Below are 18,731 nucleotides of genomic sequence, written 5' to 3'. Positions count from 1 at the left end.
ACATCACCTGCTAAAATTACTATTGCTGGTGTCTCTTCATCATTGGTTTTATAGGGGATGAAAGATATAAGTGCTGCTCATCAAATTACAAGTACGCTCAACATCAAATCAAGTGTTTTAACCTGAGTAGTGTGAGTAAACATTTATGTTGACAGTATGAAGGATTTAAAGGAGCGAATATGATATTTAATGGGAGTTGATGCCTGATCATAGAATCATACAGCACAGAAGGAGGCCATTCAGCCCATCACGCCTGTACCGGCTCTTTGGTAGAGCTATTCAATTAATCCCACTCCCACTCCACTCGTCTTCCAGATACCTTCCTTTCTTAAAAAAAGAACGCAACCCATGGGATAAATAGAACATTATCAAAGAACTTTCACTAATGGAGATAATCATTGTACCTCACTCCCAATTGTAATTTGAAAAAAAAAAATCATTCTTGGGATGTGGGCATCGCTGGCAAAGTCGGCATTTATTGCCCATCCCCAATTGCCCTCGAGAAGATGGTGGTGGGCCTTATTGAACTACTGGTAGCAGTTTAATACACAGCTAGGTGACTTGCTAGGCCACTTCAGAAGGCAGTTAAGAGTCAACCACATTGGTGTGGGACTGGAGTCACATATAGGCCAGACCGGGCAAGGACGGCAGGTTTTCTTCACTAAAGGATATTAGTGAACCAGTTGGGTTTTTATGACAGTCCAGCAGCTTCATGGTCACTTTTACTGAATCCAACTTTGCATTTCCAGATTTTTGTTTAGACTGAATTCTCAAGCTGCCATGGTGGGAATTGAATTCGCATTCAACTCGGGATTACTGTTCCAGTAACATAACCACTACACTAAGTTTGTTAAGAAACTGGCAAATGCAGCTTTACTGGTGGCCTGCTTGAATGGTGTCCTGGCGTTGACTGTAGCCTCCTTCAACATTTTAGTATCCATCTCTTGATCTTTAGAGGTTCCTGACTATAACACGTGTGTTCTCCCTGTTTCTGTTTTGTGCAGGATTATTGGCTTTCTCTGATTTACAAAAGGCTTGTAGGCACCAAGGTGCTGAATGTATTTGCTGTACACAGCGATGAAGCCAGCAATGGAACACTGCGCGTGTACATGCACTGTACCAACCCCAATAGGTAAAGAATCATCCTGAATACTGTTCTCGCCTACCGCTGACCTCGAGCATTTTGTGTGTTGATGGGATGCATTTTAATTGCACTAAATGGTTGCTGCTGTTGCCAAGGAGTCATGATTGAAGTCCCAGGCTACAAAGTCAGGGTTTCACTTCAGGCTGTTTATTGATCTGGTAGCTAGAAGCAAATTGTGAAGATAATTCTACCTTATCCCATGCCTATATAAGAAAGAAAGAACCTGTATTTATATAGCGCCTTCACGACCTCAGGCCGTCCCAAAGCGCTTTACAGTCAATGAAGTACTCTTGAGGTGTAGTCACTGTTGTAATGTAGGAAACACGGCAGCCAATTTGTGCACAGCAAGCTCCCACAAACAGCAATGTGATAATGACCAGATCATCTGTTTTTAGGTTTTTGTTGAGGGATGAATATTGGCCAGGGCATGAAGGAGAACTCCCCTCTGCTCTTATTCGAAATAGTGCCCTGGGATCTTTTACATCCACTGAAATGGAAAAGTAGTGAACTGAACTTCTGCTGCTATTTGAAGGTGTAGTTTGTACTGTAGCTGCTGCAGTGATTTTATTTTTGTTTGTTTGTTTTCTAAATCGACCTCTATGTACTTTAAATCCATTACCAACCCACTCTTTCCATTAAGGCTTCAATGAAGAGTTAAATATAAGATCATAGATTCAGCAAGCCTTTAACTAAAAGGCCCCAGTAATTTCAAATTGAAGGCATGCAGGTTTTATTAAAACAAAACACTCAATATAAGCCGAGGAGCATCTATTTGTAATGAAGCAGTTATATAATGCATACCTCATTCGAGTGCTCGCTAATTATTTAGCTGCTAAGTAACGTGTTACAGCAAGTCTAGATTTCCCACTTCAAAACTGGCTTTGTTGCCGAGAAAGAAAGAGCTTAGATTTATAAATCACGTTATCGTGTCTCTCGGGGATTACACTTCAGAACAATTCATTGTCGATTAAATACTTTGGGGCATCTCTTACATGGTTGAATGTGGCAGCCATTTTGCACATAACACTGCCCCACAAACAGCAATGGGCAGGTTATCTGTTCTTGGTGATGGAGGTTATGGGAAGAATATTGGCCAAGACACCATGAGAACTAGCGGCTCTTCTTTGAGTGGTGCTTTGGGATGTTTAACATCCACCTGAATCAAAAGAAAAAGAAAGACTTGCATTTATATCGCACCTTTCATGACCTCAGGACGACCCAAAGCGCTTTACAGCCAATGAAGTACTTTTAAAGTTTAGTCACTGTTGTAATGTAGGAGGCAGGTGGAGCCCCAGGAAAAAGTGGAATTTAAGATTCAGATCTGCCCAGGTGAGTTTTACTGTTAGATTTGAAATTCGATAGTAAACGATATAAAAGGTTTATTCTGGGTAAACAGTAAAGACAGGCGGGGTGGACCAGTAGGTTTTTCCTCTCTGTCATTTCTGTATGTTCATATTAAAAGCTTGACTATTGCATTATTTAGGGAAGATGAAGCAACTTACATTTCCACTTAGTTTTAAGATGTTAGTTTTAATCTGGATTGTAATAATCCAGCAAAATGTCGGGAAGAAATTTCACCCAATGTTACCTTGGAAGGTTTATCTGTAATTATCCTCTCCCTCTACTCGTTCGGTTTTCGGCACCGAACCTCAGCGAACATATATTGGCCTTGGAGGGAGTAAAACGCAGATTCATCAGAATGATACCAGGGCTTAAAGGGGTTAAATGGTGATGACAGGTTCCATAAACTTGGCTTGTATTCCCTTGAGTTTAGAAGGTTGCGGGTGACATTAATTGAGGTGTTTAAAATGATTAAGTGATTTGAAGTGGTGTACTTCACACCTGTCTGCATTAAATTCCATCTGCCAGTGTTCGGCCCATTTGCATGTTTTGTCCAACACACACTGGACTTTCCTGGCTGCCTCCTCCAGTTCCATTGCCCCATCCCTGTTTGATGGCATCTGCAAATTTGACCACTTTGCATTGGTTTCTAAATCCAAGTCATTGATCTAAATTAGATACAGTTGTTGTGGCCCCAACACCAATCTCTGGGCACCCCATTCAGTATTTCCTCCTTCCCCGCCCCCATCCCTGCTATAAATCCGCTAACGTGTTTTTAACCTTTCAATCAATTTCTTATCCATACCCAAGATTTACTCTGAATCCCCACTAATAACAACATGCAGAAACCCCCAAAACCCTCTCCAGTTACCCTATAAGGGGCAGTGGCCAAGTAGGAATGTGTGTGTGAGAGGATGAGTGTGAGTCTGTGTTTGTGTGAGAGTATATGAGAGCGTGTGCATGATTGTGAGAGTGAGTGTGCACGTGTTTCATTTTTTGGAAACTATTGGCACTGTCCTGATAACCAAGGAGCCTGTGTTCTGGCAGGAGTGCGGGGAGGGAAGAGCACAACTCTCAAATACTGTATCATAACTAAAACATTGAAGACGACATACAAGTACTAACCAAAGTATGTGGGTGTGCATTTCAGGTTGGGAGGAGTGACAGAAGAGCCTGATTACCGACAGTTTATACTAATTCAATTTACCTTTTTCCACTTTCAGCCAACTCTATCGAAAGGGATCAGTGACGATGTTTGCTTTAAACCTGAGTGATCAAGACAAACACATCCTCCTGTGTTGTAGTTTGTTCAACCAAACGGTTCAGTATTTGCTCCAACCTGGCGACAGTGAGATAGGATTATATTCACAGTAAGCAAACCTTGTCCTTTAACGAATACAGTGACTGCGTTGTCCAAAGTATGTTTTTTTAATGTTCTGTGTAGTGCCAATGTTTCTGTTTTCAGGACTCGCACAACTCTCACTTCCGTCCCCTTTTCCAAACTGCTTGAAGCAGGGTTGAAGAAACCAAACTGTGGACCATTTCCGTGGCAACCATTTTCGCTACCCTCCCCCGCCCACGCACCACGTAACCCTGTTTCAGCAAAGTTTATGAGTGTGGCCACCATTACGAGCAAAGAAAGAACTTGCATTTACACAGCACCTTTCATGTCCTCAGGACATCCCAAAGCGCATCACAGCCATTGAAGTACTTTTGAAGTTTATTTACTGTTGCAATGGAGGGAAATGCAGCAGCAAATTTATGCACAGCAAGGCCCCACAAACAGCAATGAGATAAATGACCAGATCATCTGTTTTTGGTGGTGTTGGGTGAAGGTTAAATATGGCCAGGATACCGGGAGAACTCCACTGTTCTTCTTCGAATAGTGGCATTGGGATCTTTTACGTCATCTGAACAGGCCTTGGAGTAACCGTGCCACACTCCCTTTGTACTATACTGTTTCCTCTGCCCACCTGGGGCTATCTTGCCATGTCGGAGCTCCGAGGACGCTTCAAGGACACCCGCAAAGCCTCCTTGGAAAAAGTGTAACATCCCCACCGATACCTGGGAATCCCTAGCCCAAAACCGCACAAAGTGGAGGGGAAGCATCCGGGAAGGCGCCGAACACCTTGAGTCTCTTAGCCGGGAGCAAGCGGAAGCCAAGCGCAGGCAGCGCAAGGAGCGCACGTCAACCCAAAAACCCCACCCACCCATCCCTTCAACCACCGTCTGCCCCACCAGTGACAGAGACTGTAGGTCCCGCATTGGACTCATCAGTCACCTGCGAACTCATGTTTAATGTGGAAGCAAGTCACCCTCTGTTCCGAGGGACTGCCTAAGAAGAGGAGTCTATACTGTCAGCCTAGATGATGTGCTTAAACCCTGGAGTGGGGCTTGAACCCATTATTTTCATCCAGAGGCAAGAGTACGACTGACTGAGCCAAGAAGATACTCTAGCAATGATTCCACTAACAGGGTTGGTTCCCTGCTGATAGTGTTTCACAATTGCATCTTTCTGACCCAGAAAGAGAACTACAGCAGTTCCACCGTTGAGGGTCATTCAGAATGGCTGTCAATAGTTACGGAATCAACCCATCCAGCTATTGCTTTCCTTTTTCTCACCAGTCCTTTCAATGCATAGCTGCCTTGCAGCTGCATCCAACCCCTCCTATTTGAGACCTTTCAATCTGCCCTGTCAGCAGCAAAGTCAAACCACATCCTGTGTGATTATGATGACACACTGTTTCTCCTCATACTCTTCCACCCCTCGTCATCTTGCCACTGCCTCTGACAGTGGACCACTCAGTCCTCCTCCAACACCCTCGTCCATGGTTCCAGTCTGTGTGGCACTGTCCTCTTTGTTCCGTCACAGCAGTCGTTAGATCTCTTCCAACATCTTCTCCTCCCATGCCTGTACTGTCCGCTTCTGGTGTAGCTCAGGGCTCCATCACTGACCTCCACCTTTTTCATCACCAGTACCAGTACCAATAGTTTCCAAAAAATGAAACACATGCACACTCACTCTCACAATCATTCAAGTACATGTTGCCGTTTGGCGGAATTAGCTTCCAAGTGTCTGCTAATGACACTCAGCTTTATCTCTGCACCTCCAACTTCAACTGCCTGTCCTGAATGAGTCATAACTTCCTACAGCTTTTAATGTCTGTAAAACGAAAGCCATCTCTGTGCTTCCTGCCAGATCGTGAAAGATGCCCTGGCCTCTAATAATCTCCCTCGCTGCTATCTCAGGTTTAGCCTGGAGGTGCAAAGTTTCACTGCCTGGCCCAGAGTTTAGCCTCCTTAAACCTCTGAAGTATTGCTAGCCTCTGGCCCTACCCCTCCTCCAGTGCTGCTGGCACCATAACCTATGTATGTCTTCATCACTGGAGGCTTGGCTTGTCGAATGTTATCCTTGCTGGCCTCCATCTTCCACAATCTACTATTTATCTAGAATGCTGCACTGTCTTTGCCCGCACATGGTCCCAAGGCCCCATCACTCCTGTTCTTGCCAAGTTTCTGCACCTCAACGGATTGATCACACGCCCTGCCCTAGCTTCCTCTAACATGTCCCTGCACGGACCCTTTGCTGTAACACTGCTCCACCGTCTCGTTCCCCATCATCTCCACTCTGTCATTAGTGGCCATTCTATGAGCCGCTATGCTAGAACTCCCTCTGCCTTGCCGTCTTCTCACCTATTTTCAAAAGCCCCCTTAAAATTCTTCTCTTCCTCTTCAGCACCTCAACATCATCACCCCCCATCCCCCAACTTCTCCTGCTCAGAGTTCACCTCTCTGTAAAGCACCTGAGACTGGATCCTCCACATATGGAGGACAAAATGAAGGAATGTCATTTATAAAATTGGTTGTTTCTGTGGCCTTCCTCATAAATTTTTTGGGTGTGGGGGGAGCTAATTATAATTCAGTTCATTAAAAAGTAAGTAAATGCAGGTCTCTGGGACTCTATGGCTGGAATTTTGCCAGTCCTCGGAGTGCGGGATTGGAGGCGGGACCGCTGTCAAAATCGTAAAGATACCTCAATGCTGTCAAACACTGAGAAATGAGCTGTCAAAGAAAAATTGTGCGTGGTCCCTTTGAGAAAACCAGCAGATGATGCGTCATCAAGTCATCTGACCGGCTTCTTAATTGGCCCTCAAGTCCGCAGAGCGGGCTTAACAATGCCAATCATGGCCTTGGGCCGGATAAAGTTGGGGGCGGGACTGGAACCCGGAAACCAGCTGACCCGCTCCCAAGCCGCATCCATTTGCAAAATCGCGGCCTATGGGTGGGACTGCTCACTTGTGGGGCCTACTTGAAACCAAAAACAATGTATTTTTAAATCACTTTATGTTTAATATATTCATAAAACCAACCACACCAAGGTACTAATTTCTTGATTTTAAGATCACTGGAGTCTGGGTCTCTGCCTTGACGTTGGAAGGTGCCTGCGCCAGCTGCCAGAGACAACACCTCCTCAGGCTGCAATTTGGAGGCAGGTGTCCTGAGTCCCAGCTACTCCTAGAGGGGAAGGACCCACTCTCTCTCCAGGACAGATCGTGCCAGAATCTGGGAAAGTGGGAGGCCTAGTGGGTAAGGACTTGGTGGGACTACGGTAGGTGTGGGTGGAGTCTGCAAGCTGCGATCGTCCAGGGAGGTCTGGCAAGATTAGAGTATGGTTCAGAGATCTGGAAGGATTCTAGGTGTGGGAGAGGGGGCCTGGCTACAGCGCAGGAGTGGAGGGGAAGGGGGGGGTTCACAGACTGGCTATGGATTGGAGTGGGGGGGGCGGTCCTGGCCAGGGATTGGAGTAGTGGTCGTCCTGGCCAGGGATTGGATTAGTGGTCTTGGCCCGGGAGTGGAGTAGGGGGAGTCCTGGCCAGGGATTGGAGTAGGGGGAGTCCTGGCCAGGGATTGGAGTAGTGGTCCTGGCCAGGCATTGGAGTAGTGGTCCTGGCCAGGGATTGGCGTAGGGGGGGTCCTGGCCAGGGATTGGAGTAGTGGTCCTGGCCAGGGATTGGTGTAGGGGGGTGTCCTGGCCAGGGATTGGAGTAGGGGGATGTCCTGGCCAGGGATTGGAGTAGGAGGGAGTCCTGGCCAGGGATTGGAGTCGTGGTCCTGGCCAGGGATTGGAGTAGTGGTCCTGGCCAGGGATTGGAGTAGGGGGGGGTCCTGGCCAGGGATTGGAGTAGTGGTCCTGGCCAGGGATTGGTGTAGGGGGGTGTCCTGGCCAGGGATTGGAGTAGGGGGTGTCCTGGCCAGGGATTGGAGTAGGGGGGAGTCCTGGCCAGGGATTGGAGTAGGGGGAGTCCTGGCCAGGATTGGAGTAGTGGTCCTGGCCAGGGATTGGAGTAGTGGTCCTGGCCAGGGATTGGAGTAGTGGTCCTGGCCAGGGATTGGAGTAGGGGGGGGTCCTGGCCAGGGATTGGAGTAGGGGGAGTCCTGGCCAGGGATTGGAGTAGTGGTCCTGGCCAGGCATTGGAGTAGTGGTCCTGGCCAGGGATTGGCGTAGGGGGGGTCCTGGCCAGGGATTGGAGTAGTGGTCCTGGCCAGGGATTGGAGTAGTGGTCCTGGCCAGGGATTGGTGTAGGGGGGTGTCCTGGCCAGGGATTGGAGTAGGGGGTGTCCTGGCCAGGGATTGGAGTAGGAGGGAGTCCTGGCCAGGGATTGGAGTAGTGGTCCTGGCCAGGGATTGGAGTAGTGGTCCTGGCCAGGGATTGGAGTAGGGGGGGTCCTGGCCAGGGATTGGAGTAGTGGTCCTGGCCAGGGATTGGTGTAGGGGGGTGTCCTGGCCAGGGATTGGAGTAGGGGGTGTCCTGGCCAGGGATTGGAGTAGGGGGGAGTCCTGGCCAGGGATTGGAGTAGGGGGAGTCCTGGCCAGGATTGGAGTAGTGGTCCTGGCCAGGGATTGGAGTAGTGGTCCTGGCCAGGGATTGGAGTAGTGGTCCTGGCCAGGGATTGGAGTAGGGGGGGGTCCTGGCCAGGGATTGGAGTAGGGGTCCTGGCCAGGGATTGGAGTAGGGGTCCTGGCCAGGGATTGGAGTAGGGGTCCTGGCCCGGGATTGGAGTAGGGGGAGGCCTGGCCCAGGATTGGAGTAGGGATCCTGGCCAGGGATTGGAGTAGGTGGAGTCCTGGCCAGGGATTGGAGTAGGGGGAGTCCTGGCCAGGGATTGGCGTAGTGGTCCTGGCCAGGGATTGGAGTAGTGGGGGGGTCCTGGCCAGGGATTGGCGTAGGGGCCCTGGCCCGGGATTGGCGTAGGGGTCCTGGCCCGGGATTGGCGTAGGGGTCCTGGCCCGGGATTGGCGTAGGGGTCCTGGCCCGGGATTGGCGTAGGGGTCCTGGCCCGGGATTGGCGTAGGGGGAGTCCTGACCAGGGATTGGAGTAGGGGCCAGGGATTGGAGTAGGGGCCCGGGATTGGCGTAGGGGTCCTGGCCCGGGATTGGCGTAGGGGTCCTGGCCCGGGATTGGCGTAGGGGTCCTGGCCCGGGATTGGCGTAGGGGCCCTGGCCAGGGAGTGGAGTAGGGGGAGTCCTGGCCCGGGAGTGGAGTAGGGGGAGTCCTGGCCCGGGATTGGAGTAGGGGGAGGTCTGGCCCGGGATTGGAGTAGGGGGAGGCCTGGCCAGGGATTGGAGTAGGGGGAGGCCTGGCCAGGGATTGGAGTAGGGGGAGGCCTGGCCAGGGATTGGAGTAGGTGGAGTCCTGGCCAGGGATTGGAGTAGGGGGGAGTCCTGGCCAGGGATTGGAGTAGGGGGGAGTCCTGGCCAGGGATTGGAGTAGGGGGGAGTCCTAGCCAGGGATTGGAGTAGGGGGGAGTCCTGGCCAGGGATTGGAGTAGGGGGGAGTCCTGGCCAGGGATTGGAGTAGGGGTCCTGGCCCGGGATTGGCGTAGGGGCCCTGGCCCGGGATTGGCGTAGGGGCCCTGGCCCGGGATTGGCGTAGGGGCCCTGGCCCGGGATTGGCGTAGGGGCCCTGGCCCGGGATTGGCGTAGGGGCCCTGGCCCGGGATTGGCGTAGGGGCCCTGGCCCGGGATTGGAGTAGGGGCCCTGGCCCGGCATTGGAGTAGGGGTCCTGGCCCGGCATTGGAGTAGGGGTCCTGGCCCGGCATTGGAGTAGGGGTCCTGGCCCGGCATTGGAGTCGGGGTCCTGGCCCAGCATTGGAGTCGGGGTCCTGGCCCGGCATTGGAGTAGGGGTCCTGGCCCGGCATTGGAGTGGGTGTTGTTGGCTACAGGGCAGTAGTGCAGGAAGTGGTCTGTGGTAACCACATGTACAATAATACCAACAACTAGATGGTTCCTAAAGATTGTTCAGGTAACGTGGAAACGGCGGCACCTCCCATGGACCAATCAACTTGGTAGGAAAAGACACCCATATACTTGTTTCAATCTAGATACAAACATTGAAAACACAAAGTAGTTGTTTACAAATAAAATCCCTGAGGAGATTTCACCCACTGATTGCACCTTATCTTGTTAATGAATGCACCAGAGGCACTAATCACAGTAGAGAAGTCAATATTGCTAGTATTGTAATAATAAAGTTTACATATTTAAGTGGAGGTACATTATGATTGGGGAGTTTTTCAAGTATGAGAAATATGCTTCAGTCACATCTAGGGTTGCCAACCCTCCAGGATTGTCCTGGAGTCTGCAGGAATTAAAAATTAATAATGCATTAAAAAAACTGTGATTCTTTGTTCATTTTCTTTTAACGCTTTTGTTTATCATCTGTAAAAGTATTGAAGATGGCAAAAACGGCTGTTTGACTGGGCGGGGTGGTCGGAAGCGTGAGGTCATGTGATGAAACCTCCAGGAATACATCCAACCAGAGTTGGCAACCCAAGTCACACCTTCCCCATAAGAGTTGGCATCTCTTGTTTCTGATACCTAGTCCATCGAGCACTGATGTTGGCCACTATTGGTCCATCACTGACCAATATGCTATTCAATTTTTGCTTCATCTTGTTACCAACCCTCACTGACTCTTAAGTAATCACTTGGTTGCAGATGGATAAGGATATCATTGCAGTTAATAGGTTAGTGATCAGGTTTTAACAACAATATAAGGGGGGAAAGTATGGGTTTTAGAAAAGTCTTTTATTGATGTAGAAACAATTTGACAGATGAAGAAATCTATAATGGACAGGGCGTGCAGTACTTGAGATATCAGAACTTCTGTTTGTTGCTTAGGTCTGTTCAACTCAACGGTGAGCTTCTCAAAATGGTGGACAGCAAGACCTTCCCGGTTATCAAGGGAAAAGCACTAAAGGCAGGAAGTCCGATCATTCTCCCTGCACATTCTTACGCATTCTACGTCGTTCAAGACGCCAAGGCTCCAGCTTGTCAATGAAACAGCATCGGCACAGTCGGCAGCGGTTTGAACTTGTTCCTGCAGCTAACTAAAGATGTACAGTGGAACTACTAACTCACACAAAACCTCGTGGAATCTGCAGGGCTTCTTTATCAAAAAGAACAACGATTTCTAACCATGAATATTGTAATGACTTAATATAAAATTTTCATTTGGGTTGTGCCGATCAGGCTGCATTTTTTAATGAGAGTGAGTGAAAGATAATAGAAATTTGCCCGCCGGAATGCAACATCCAATTTGGGCTGCTCCTCCCAGCTCCACAGGAAGGTTTGATGGCAGGGGGCCAACGATTGCGGGGGAAACCTGAATGGAGCAGGCTCAACGCTGCCCAATGTCCTGCAGGGATCCTGAAACAAGCATTGAGCCCCTCACTTACATATCCAAGATGCCTAATGCTTGGCCTAATGCTTGTTTCAGTCAGGCAAAGGGGCAGAGCCTACACCAATATGGTAGTTTCTGTACGCTTGGCGTAGATTGGATGCAAAATTGGCCCGTAAAACAGACGCAACGAGGATCAAATCCTACCCCAAAGTGAGTGTGTGTGTATTTTATGAAACTACTTGTGCCTTTATTTTTACAGTGAATTTAATTCCCTTCAGTCTCTATGTATTTGTCAAAATATTTTTGAATCTGACAAAGTGCTACTGTTTGTCTATTTCTGATCTGTATAGTTTTTGTTTTGAAACTTATAAAATTCTAACAGGACTAGACAGACTAGATGCAGGAAGGGTGTTCCCGATGGCAGGGGAGTCCAGAACCAGGGGTCACAGTCTAAAGATAAGGGGTAAGCCATTTAGGACAGAGATGAGGAGGAATTTCTTCATCCAGAGAGTGGTGAACCTGTGGAATTCTCTACCACAGAAGGCAGTTGAGGCCAACTTATTAAATATATTCAAGAAGGAGTTAGATATATTTCTTAAGACTAAAGGGATCAAGGGATATGTGGAGAAAGCAGGGACAGGGTACTGAATTTGGATGATCAGCCATGATCTCATTGAATGGCGGAACAGGCTCGAGGGGCCGAATGGCCTCCTCCTGCTCCTATCTTCTATGTTTCTATGTAATCTTGCTTCCAATTCTGTTAACATTTAACTCACTAACTCCATTTTTTGTAAACGCTAAAGGTGATTTTGAGGGATTCTGGGGTCACAGAACCCCCCCCCCCCATGTGGGTGGGTATGGGTGGCACAGAGCCCCCATGTGGGTGGGTATGGGTGGCACTAAGGCCCCCATATGGGTGGGTGTTGGTGGAATGGAGCTCAAACATGATTGGGTGCGGGTGGCACAAAGAACCCCTGGCATGGATGTGTGGGCGTCAAGAAGTCCCACATGGGCAACTGCGAGTTGTGCCTGCCATTTTTGCACATTGTTTCCCCAGTATTGGTGCAGCAATTGAATTTGCAGCAGAACAAAGTGCTGCGGGTAGCAATCCATCCGGAGTTCCCATAGTGCTGCACGGTTTAGATGAGAAAAGACTAGTTCATGATAGAACACCAATTTCAGATGAACCTCCAGGGTTTTTTATGTCTGCACCAGTGCCTGCTTTTAAAGACTACAACACTCTTACCTGAGCTTGGCACAGGAGACCTGTCTTTGGTTACAGGCAATCTCTGCTCTTTCTGTAGCTGTGGAGCTTACCACAGCCCTAAGCTCTTATGCTACAGGATTCTTCCAAGCCACCACAGGAGATCAGTCAGTCTGCCTCTGGGGATTTCTGCCAGATCAGGTGGTCCATGGGGGCATCAAATAAATGACATGCAATGGGCAGCACCCTGCATCACTTCCTGCTGTGCAAAGGTGGCATCAGTTGGACAGGGCACAGACTGCAAAGAATCCAGGAGAGATCAAGCCCACGGCCTGCATGAACAAAGTCTTTCCATTCAAAGAATGTTCGGGCAGCATCTGACCCCATTATCCAGGAAGCAGCCACAATGCCTTCGTTAGCTGGCAGCGCACGGTCTCCACCCTATTTAAAGGCTCACGTTGACTGAATGAATGGCTGCTGGCTGTTCTCTGCAGCAAATGATTACCCTGCAAAATAATTCTGAAACTGTCCATGAATTGGTGATGTTTTCACTAAAAAACTGCAAAAGGATCCATTCTACTGTTTAGTGTGCAACAGATACGCTTTCTGTTTGGGACAAGAATGAGCAACCGTGCAAAGTGACAGGGAGTTAAACCTAGCTAGTGTCTTTCTGACAATTTAGCATAAGCCGTTTCAGGTTTTTTGATAATTTTGGTGTTTTTTCCTTGGGTACCTAACAACAGCCATAGTAGAAAGTGCTTGCTCGGCACCTGGTCTGATAGTGGCTTGTGGAACACTGCTTACTTTGCATAGGCTTGTGAGAGTTCAAAGCACCTGTCTGTCATAACAAGGGTTTAATTTCTCTAATATAGCAAGATAAGGATTTTAAAATCTACATATCTCTTCACTGAACTCAATGTGCTGCAGATATCCCGAGTAAAACAACTGGAAAACATCCCTTTAAGGTGCCTTTCTCATGGAGCCCACTGTGAGACCCCAGACTGTTGGCTGAAATGAAGGCTGATTGTGTTGGTATGCAAACACGTGAAACTTTCTTATGACATTCCTCTGTGAACTATTTTAATAAAGTTGATAATGTATTTGAAATAAACAAGTTAACGCCTCCATTAAAATAGCAGATTGAACCTTTTGGGGGAAGAGAGTGAAAAAGTGCTTCCTGATTTTGCTATGATTTACTCCACTGTTTCTCTTGAGAGTGGGATATGTGCCCAGCAACGGTCACACAATGAGCAGCCAGTGAAATACATAAGAACATAAGAAATAGGAGCAGGAGTAGGCCAATCGGCCCCTCGAGCCTGCTCCACCATTCAATAAGATCATGGCTGATCTGATCCTAACCTCAAATCTTCTATCACTGTGCATCCACCCGAACCCATGTGATCTCCCGGGAGAGGCAAAAAACCAGATAAAGACCCAATGGCCAATTTGGGAGAAAAAAATCTGGGAAATTCCTCTCCGACCCATCTAGGCGATCGAAATTCTTCCAAGAGATCACTCTGTCCCTATATTTTCTACAGTACTTACCTTCTGTAAAGGCGATCTCCACCCCAGCCAGGAACAGGAATAAAACCATCTCCTGAAATCTTAACACAGAATTAGAACACAGTAGGAGCAGAACCAGGCTACACGGCCCCTGGGCCCACTCCACTACCCACAGGGCTATGACCATTCCGAACCTAGACTCATGTCCAATTTCCTGCCCGCTCCCCGTAATCCTTAATTCCCTTTACTTCTAGGAAACTATATATTTCTGTTTTAAATTTATTTAATGATGTAGCTTCCACAGCTTTCTGGGGCAGCAAATTCCACAAACCTACCACCCTCTGAGTGAAGATGTTTCTCCTCATCTCAATTTTGAAAGAGCAGCCCCTTATTTTAAGATTATGCCCCCTAGTTCTAGTTTCACCCATCATTGGGAACATCCTCACCGCATCCACCCGATCAAGCCCCTTCACAATCTTATATGTTTCAATAAGATCGCCTCTCATTCTTCTGAACGCCAATGAGTAGAGTCCCAATCTACTCAACCTCTCCTCATATGACCACCCACTCATCCCCGGGATTAACCGAGTGAACCTTCTTTGTACTGACTCGAGAGCAAGTATGTCTTTTCTTTAGTATGGACACCAAAACTGTATGCAGTATTCCAGGTGCGGTCTTACCAATACCTTGTACAACTGCAGCAATACCTCCCTGTTTTTATATTCCATCCCCCTAGCAATAAAAGCCAACATTCCATTGGCCTTCTTGATCACTTGCTGCACCTGCATACTAACTTTTTGAGTTTCGTGCACCAGGACCCCCGATCCCTTTGTACTACAGTACTTTCCAGTTTCTTGCCATTAAGATAATAACTTGCTCTATGATTTTTCCTGCCAAAGTGCATAACCTCACACTTTCCAGTATTGTATTCCATCTGCCAAATCTCTGCCCACTTACTTAGCCTGTCTATGTCCCTTTGCAGGTTTTTTATGTCCTCCTCACTCACTACTTTCCGTCCCATCTTTGTATCATCTGCAAACTTTGATATGTTACACTCGGTCCCCTCCTCCAAATCATTAATATAGATTGTAAAGAGTTGGGGACCCAGCACTGACCCCTGCGGAACACCACTAGTTACTGGTTGCCAATCTGAGAACGAACCATTTATCCCAACTCTCTGCTTTCTGTTAGAGAGCCAATCCTCCACCCACGCCAGAATATTACCCCCAATCCTGTGATTTTTTATCTTGAGCAATAATCTTTTGTGTGGCACCTTGTCAAATGCCTTTTGGAAGTCTAAATACACTACGTCCACTGGTTCCCCTTTATCCACCCTGTATGTTACTTCCTCAAAAAACTCCAGCAAATTTGTCAAACATGACTTCCCCTTCATGAAACCATGCTGAGTTTGTCCTATTAAATTATGTTTATCCAAATGTCCCGTTACTGTCTCCTTAATAATGGACTCTAACATTTTACCAACCACAGATGTTAGGCTAACAGGTCTATAGTTTCCAGCCTTCTGCCTACTACCCTTTTTAAATAAGGGTGTTACATTAGCAGTTTTCCAATCTGCCGGGACCTTTGCTGAGTCCAGTGAGTTTTGGAAAATTATTACCAATGCATCCACAATCCCTACCGCTACTTCCCTCAAGACCCTAGGATGCAAGCCATCAGGTCCAGGGGATTTATCCGCCTTGAGTCCCATTATTTTACCAAGTACCACTTCCTTAGTGATTTTAATCGTATTTAGTTCCTCCCCCCCTAGAGCCCCCTGTTTGTCCAGTGTTGGGATATTCTTAGTGTCCTCTACTGTAAAGACTGATACAAAATAATTGTTCAGTGTTTTTGCCATCTCCATGTTTCCCACCATTAATTTCCCGGTCTCATCCTCTAATGGACCAACATTTACTTTAGCCACCTTTTTTCTTTTTATATAACTATAGAAACTTTTACTGTCTGTTTTTATATTTTTTGCTAATTTACTTTCATAATCTATCTTCCCTTTCTTAATCAATCTTTTAGTTATTTTTTGCTGTCTTTTAAAGACTTCCCAATCTTCCATCCTCCCACTAGATTTGGCTACCTTATATGCCCTTGTTTTTAGTTGGATACTATCCTTAATTACTTTACTTAGCCACGGATGGCTATCTTTTCTTTTACACCCTTTTTTCCTCAGTGGAATATATATTTTTTGGAAGTTGTAAAATAACTCCTTAAATGTACACCACTGATCATGTACCACCTTACCCTTTAATCTATTTTCCCAGTCCACTCTAATCAATTCCGCTCTCATACCTTCATAGTCTCCTTTATTCAAGCTCAGCACGCTTGTTTGAGATCCAACCTTCTCACCCTCTAATTGAATATGGAACTCAACCATGTTATGGTCACTCATTCCAAGGGGATCCTTTACTCGGACATTTTTAATTAATCCTGTCTCATTACACAGGACCAAATCTAAGGTTGCTTGCCCCCTGGTCGGTTCAGTTACATACTGCTCAAGAAACCCATCCCTAATACACTCAATGAACTCATCCTCAAGGCTGCTCTGCCCAATTTGATTTGTCCAGTTAATATGATAATTAAAATCCCCCATAATTATAGCTGTTCCCTTATTACAAGCCTCAACTATTTCCTGATTAATACTCTGTCCAACAGAGTTGCAACTGTTCGGAGGCCTATAGACTACACCCACTAGTGTTTTTTCCCCCTTATTATTCCTTATCTCCACCCAAACTGTTTCACTATCCTGCTCCTTCGACCCAATATCATTTCTCTGTATTTTAGTGATTCCTTCCTTTATTAACATAGCCACCCCACCTCCTCTCCCTTCCTGCCTGTCCTTCCTGATTGTTAAATAACCTGGTATGTTTAATTCCCAGTCATGGTCACCCTGCAGCCATGTTTCTGTAATGGCCACAAGATCATACCCATATGTCATTAATTGTGCCGTTAACTCATTCATTTTGTTACGAATGCTACGTGCATTCAGATAAAGAACTTTCAAATATCTTTTGTAACACTTAGTTCCTGTTTTTTCCCTTTTTAGTACTTTACTTTTTGCTCCATACCTTTTGTCCCTTCCTGACACATTCTGTTTTTTAATTCCCCCACTGCTACCTAAGTCTATGACCTTCTCTGTTGTCATTTCTATTATTTGCTCTCTAGAAACCTCCCCCCACTAATTAGTTTAAAACCCTCTCTACAGCCCTAGTTATATGATTCGTCAGGACTCTAGTCCCAGCACTGGCCAAGTGGAGTCCATCCCAACGGAACAGTTCCCTCCTGTCCCAGTACTGGTGCCAGTGTCCCAAGAAGCAAAACCCATTTCTCCCACACCAGTCTTTGAGCCACGCATTTAACTCTTTAATTTTATTTATCCTAGCCATATTCGCTCGTGGCTCAGGTAATAACCCAGAGATTATTACCCTTGAGGTTCTGTTTTTTAATTTGACCCCTAGCTGCTCATACTCCTTTAACAGAACCGTCTTCCTTGTCCTATCTACGTCGTTTGTACCAACATGGACCACGACAACTGGATCCTCCCCCTCCCACTCCAAGTTTCTTTCCAGCCCAGAAGAGATGTCCTTAACCCTCGCATCGGGCAGGCAACACAGCCTTCGGGACTCCTGCTCTTGACTGCAGAGAACCCTATCTATCCCCCTAATGATACTATCCCCTACCACTACAACATTTCTTTTTACTCCCTCCACTTGAATGGCCCCCTGTACCACGGTGCTGTGGCCAGGTTGCTCATCCTCCCTGCAGTCCCCGCTCCCGCCCTCACAGGGAGTAAGAACCTCGATCCTGCTGGACAAGAACAAGGGCTGCGTCTCCTTCAACACTACATCCTGGATCCCTGTACCTTCCTCACTCGTAGTCACACCGTCCTGTCCCTGACCACGGACTACATCTGCAGTAATTAACTTCATAGGTGTGACCACCTCCTGAAACATAGAGTCCAGGAACTTCTCCCCCTCCCTGATGTGTCGCAGTGTCTGAAGCTCGGTCTCAAGCTCCATAACATGGAACTTGAGTTCCTCTAACAGCAAACACTTGTCGCAGATGTAATCACCGTGAGCCTCAATGGGGACCACTGGCTCCCACATCTCGCAACAGTAACACATCACCTGCTCCATTCTATATAACTAATTAAATTTCTTATTAGTTATGAAGACCCTGCCCGGATATAGATGATAATGTCACACCACTATTCAAAGGACTTACCAACTTAAAGGTATAAAAGAGAAGAGAAGGAAGAAAACCAACCAACCAGCTGATCACCAACCTCCTCCTTGAATACTGTCTGCGGGGCCTGTTTGGTTGACTCGTCTCACTGCTCCGCCTCCGCAGTGTTGTCCAAGCCTGGGAGTGGGGAACAAAACAGAGCAAAAAACACACCCTCACCTCCCACTTATCCGAACTCTCCCACTTAGCAAAACTCCAGCACCACTCAATGCACAAGGCACTCCGTGCACTGCACTAGCCCCTCCCCTTTTATACCCGGATTCTACTTCTGGTTTACACTGCCCAAGAGTTTAAAAATCCCTTAAAAAATTAAACTTACTTCAAATAATTGACTTCTTAACGCACTAAAATTCACAAAATACACTTAAATGATTTTTCTCCCACTTAGCAAAACTCCAGCACCACTCAATGCACAAGGCACTATCGGAATAATCTTGTCCAGCACCCGCTTAAAGCTGTGAGCAGCCACTTAAGGCTCTGAAATAGCACGTTACCACCGTGCAGCTGTTGCCTGACCATTTCAGTATGGAATGGTCCTAGTTTGATGCTTTGATCCACCACATACAGGGCAGAGTAAGAAATGGGAAAGGTACCCATTTAC

At 47.2% G+C, this 18,731-nt stretch overlaps 1 protein-coding gene across 1 annotated transcript in view; it reads left to right on the top strand.

The window, feature by feature from the left end:
- Positions 1–11,454, top strand: part of hpse (heparanase) — a 54,885-nt gene extending 43,431 nt beyond the window's left edge. Inside the window, 4 exon segments of the mRNA XM_086007417.1 lie at positions 1,005–1,132; positions 3,709–3,855; positions 10,671–10,824; positions 10,826–11,454. Coding sequence (XP_085863543.1) covers positions 1,005–1,132; positions 3,709–3,855; positions 10,671–10,824; positions 10,826–10,861 — 465 coding nt within the window. The 3' untranslated portion in view covers positions 10,862–11,454.
- Positions 11,455–18,731: the final 7,277 nt, after the last annotated feature.

The sequence above is a fragment of the Somniosus microcephalus genome, chromosome 2, assembly GCF_052327205.1.
Source record: "Somniosus microcephalus isolate GS21.2 chromosome 2, FLI_Smic_1.0, whole genome shotgun sequence".
NCBI classification, from domain to species: domain Eukaryota; kingdom Metazoa; phylum Chordata; class Chondrichthyes; order Squaliformes; family Somniosidae; genus Somniosus; species Somniosus microcephalus.
This window is presented reverse-complemented; position numbering and strand designations above follow the sequence as displayed.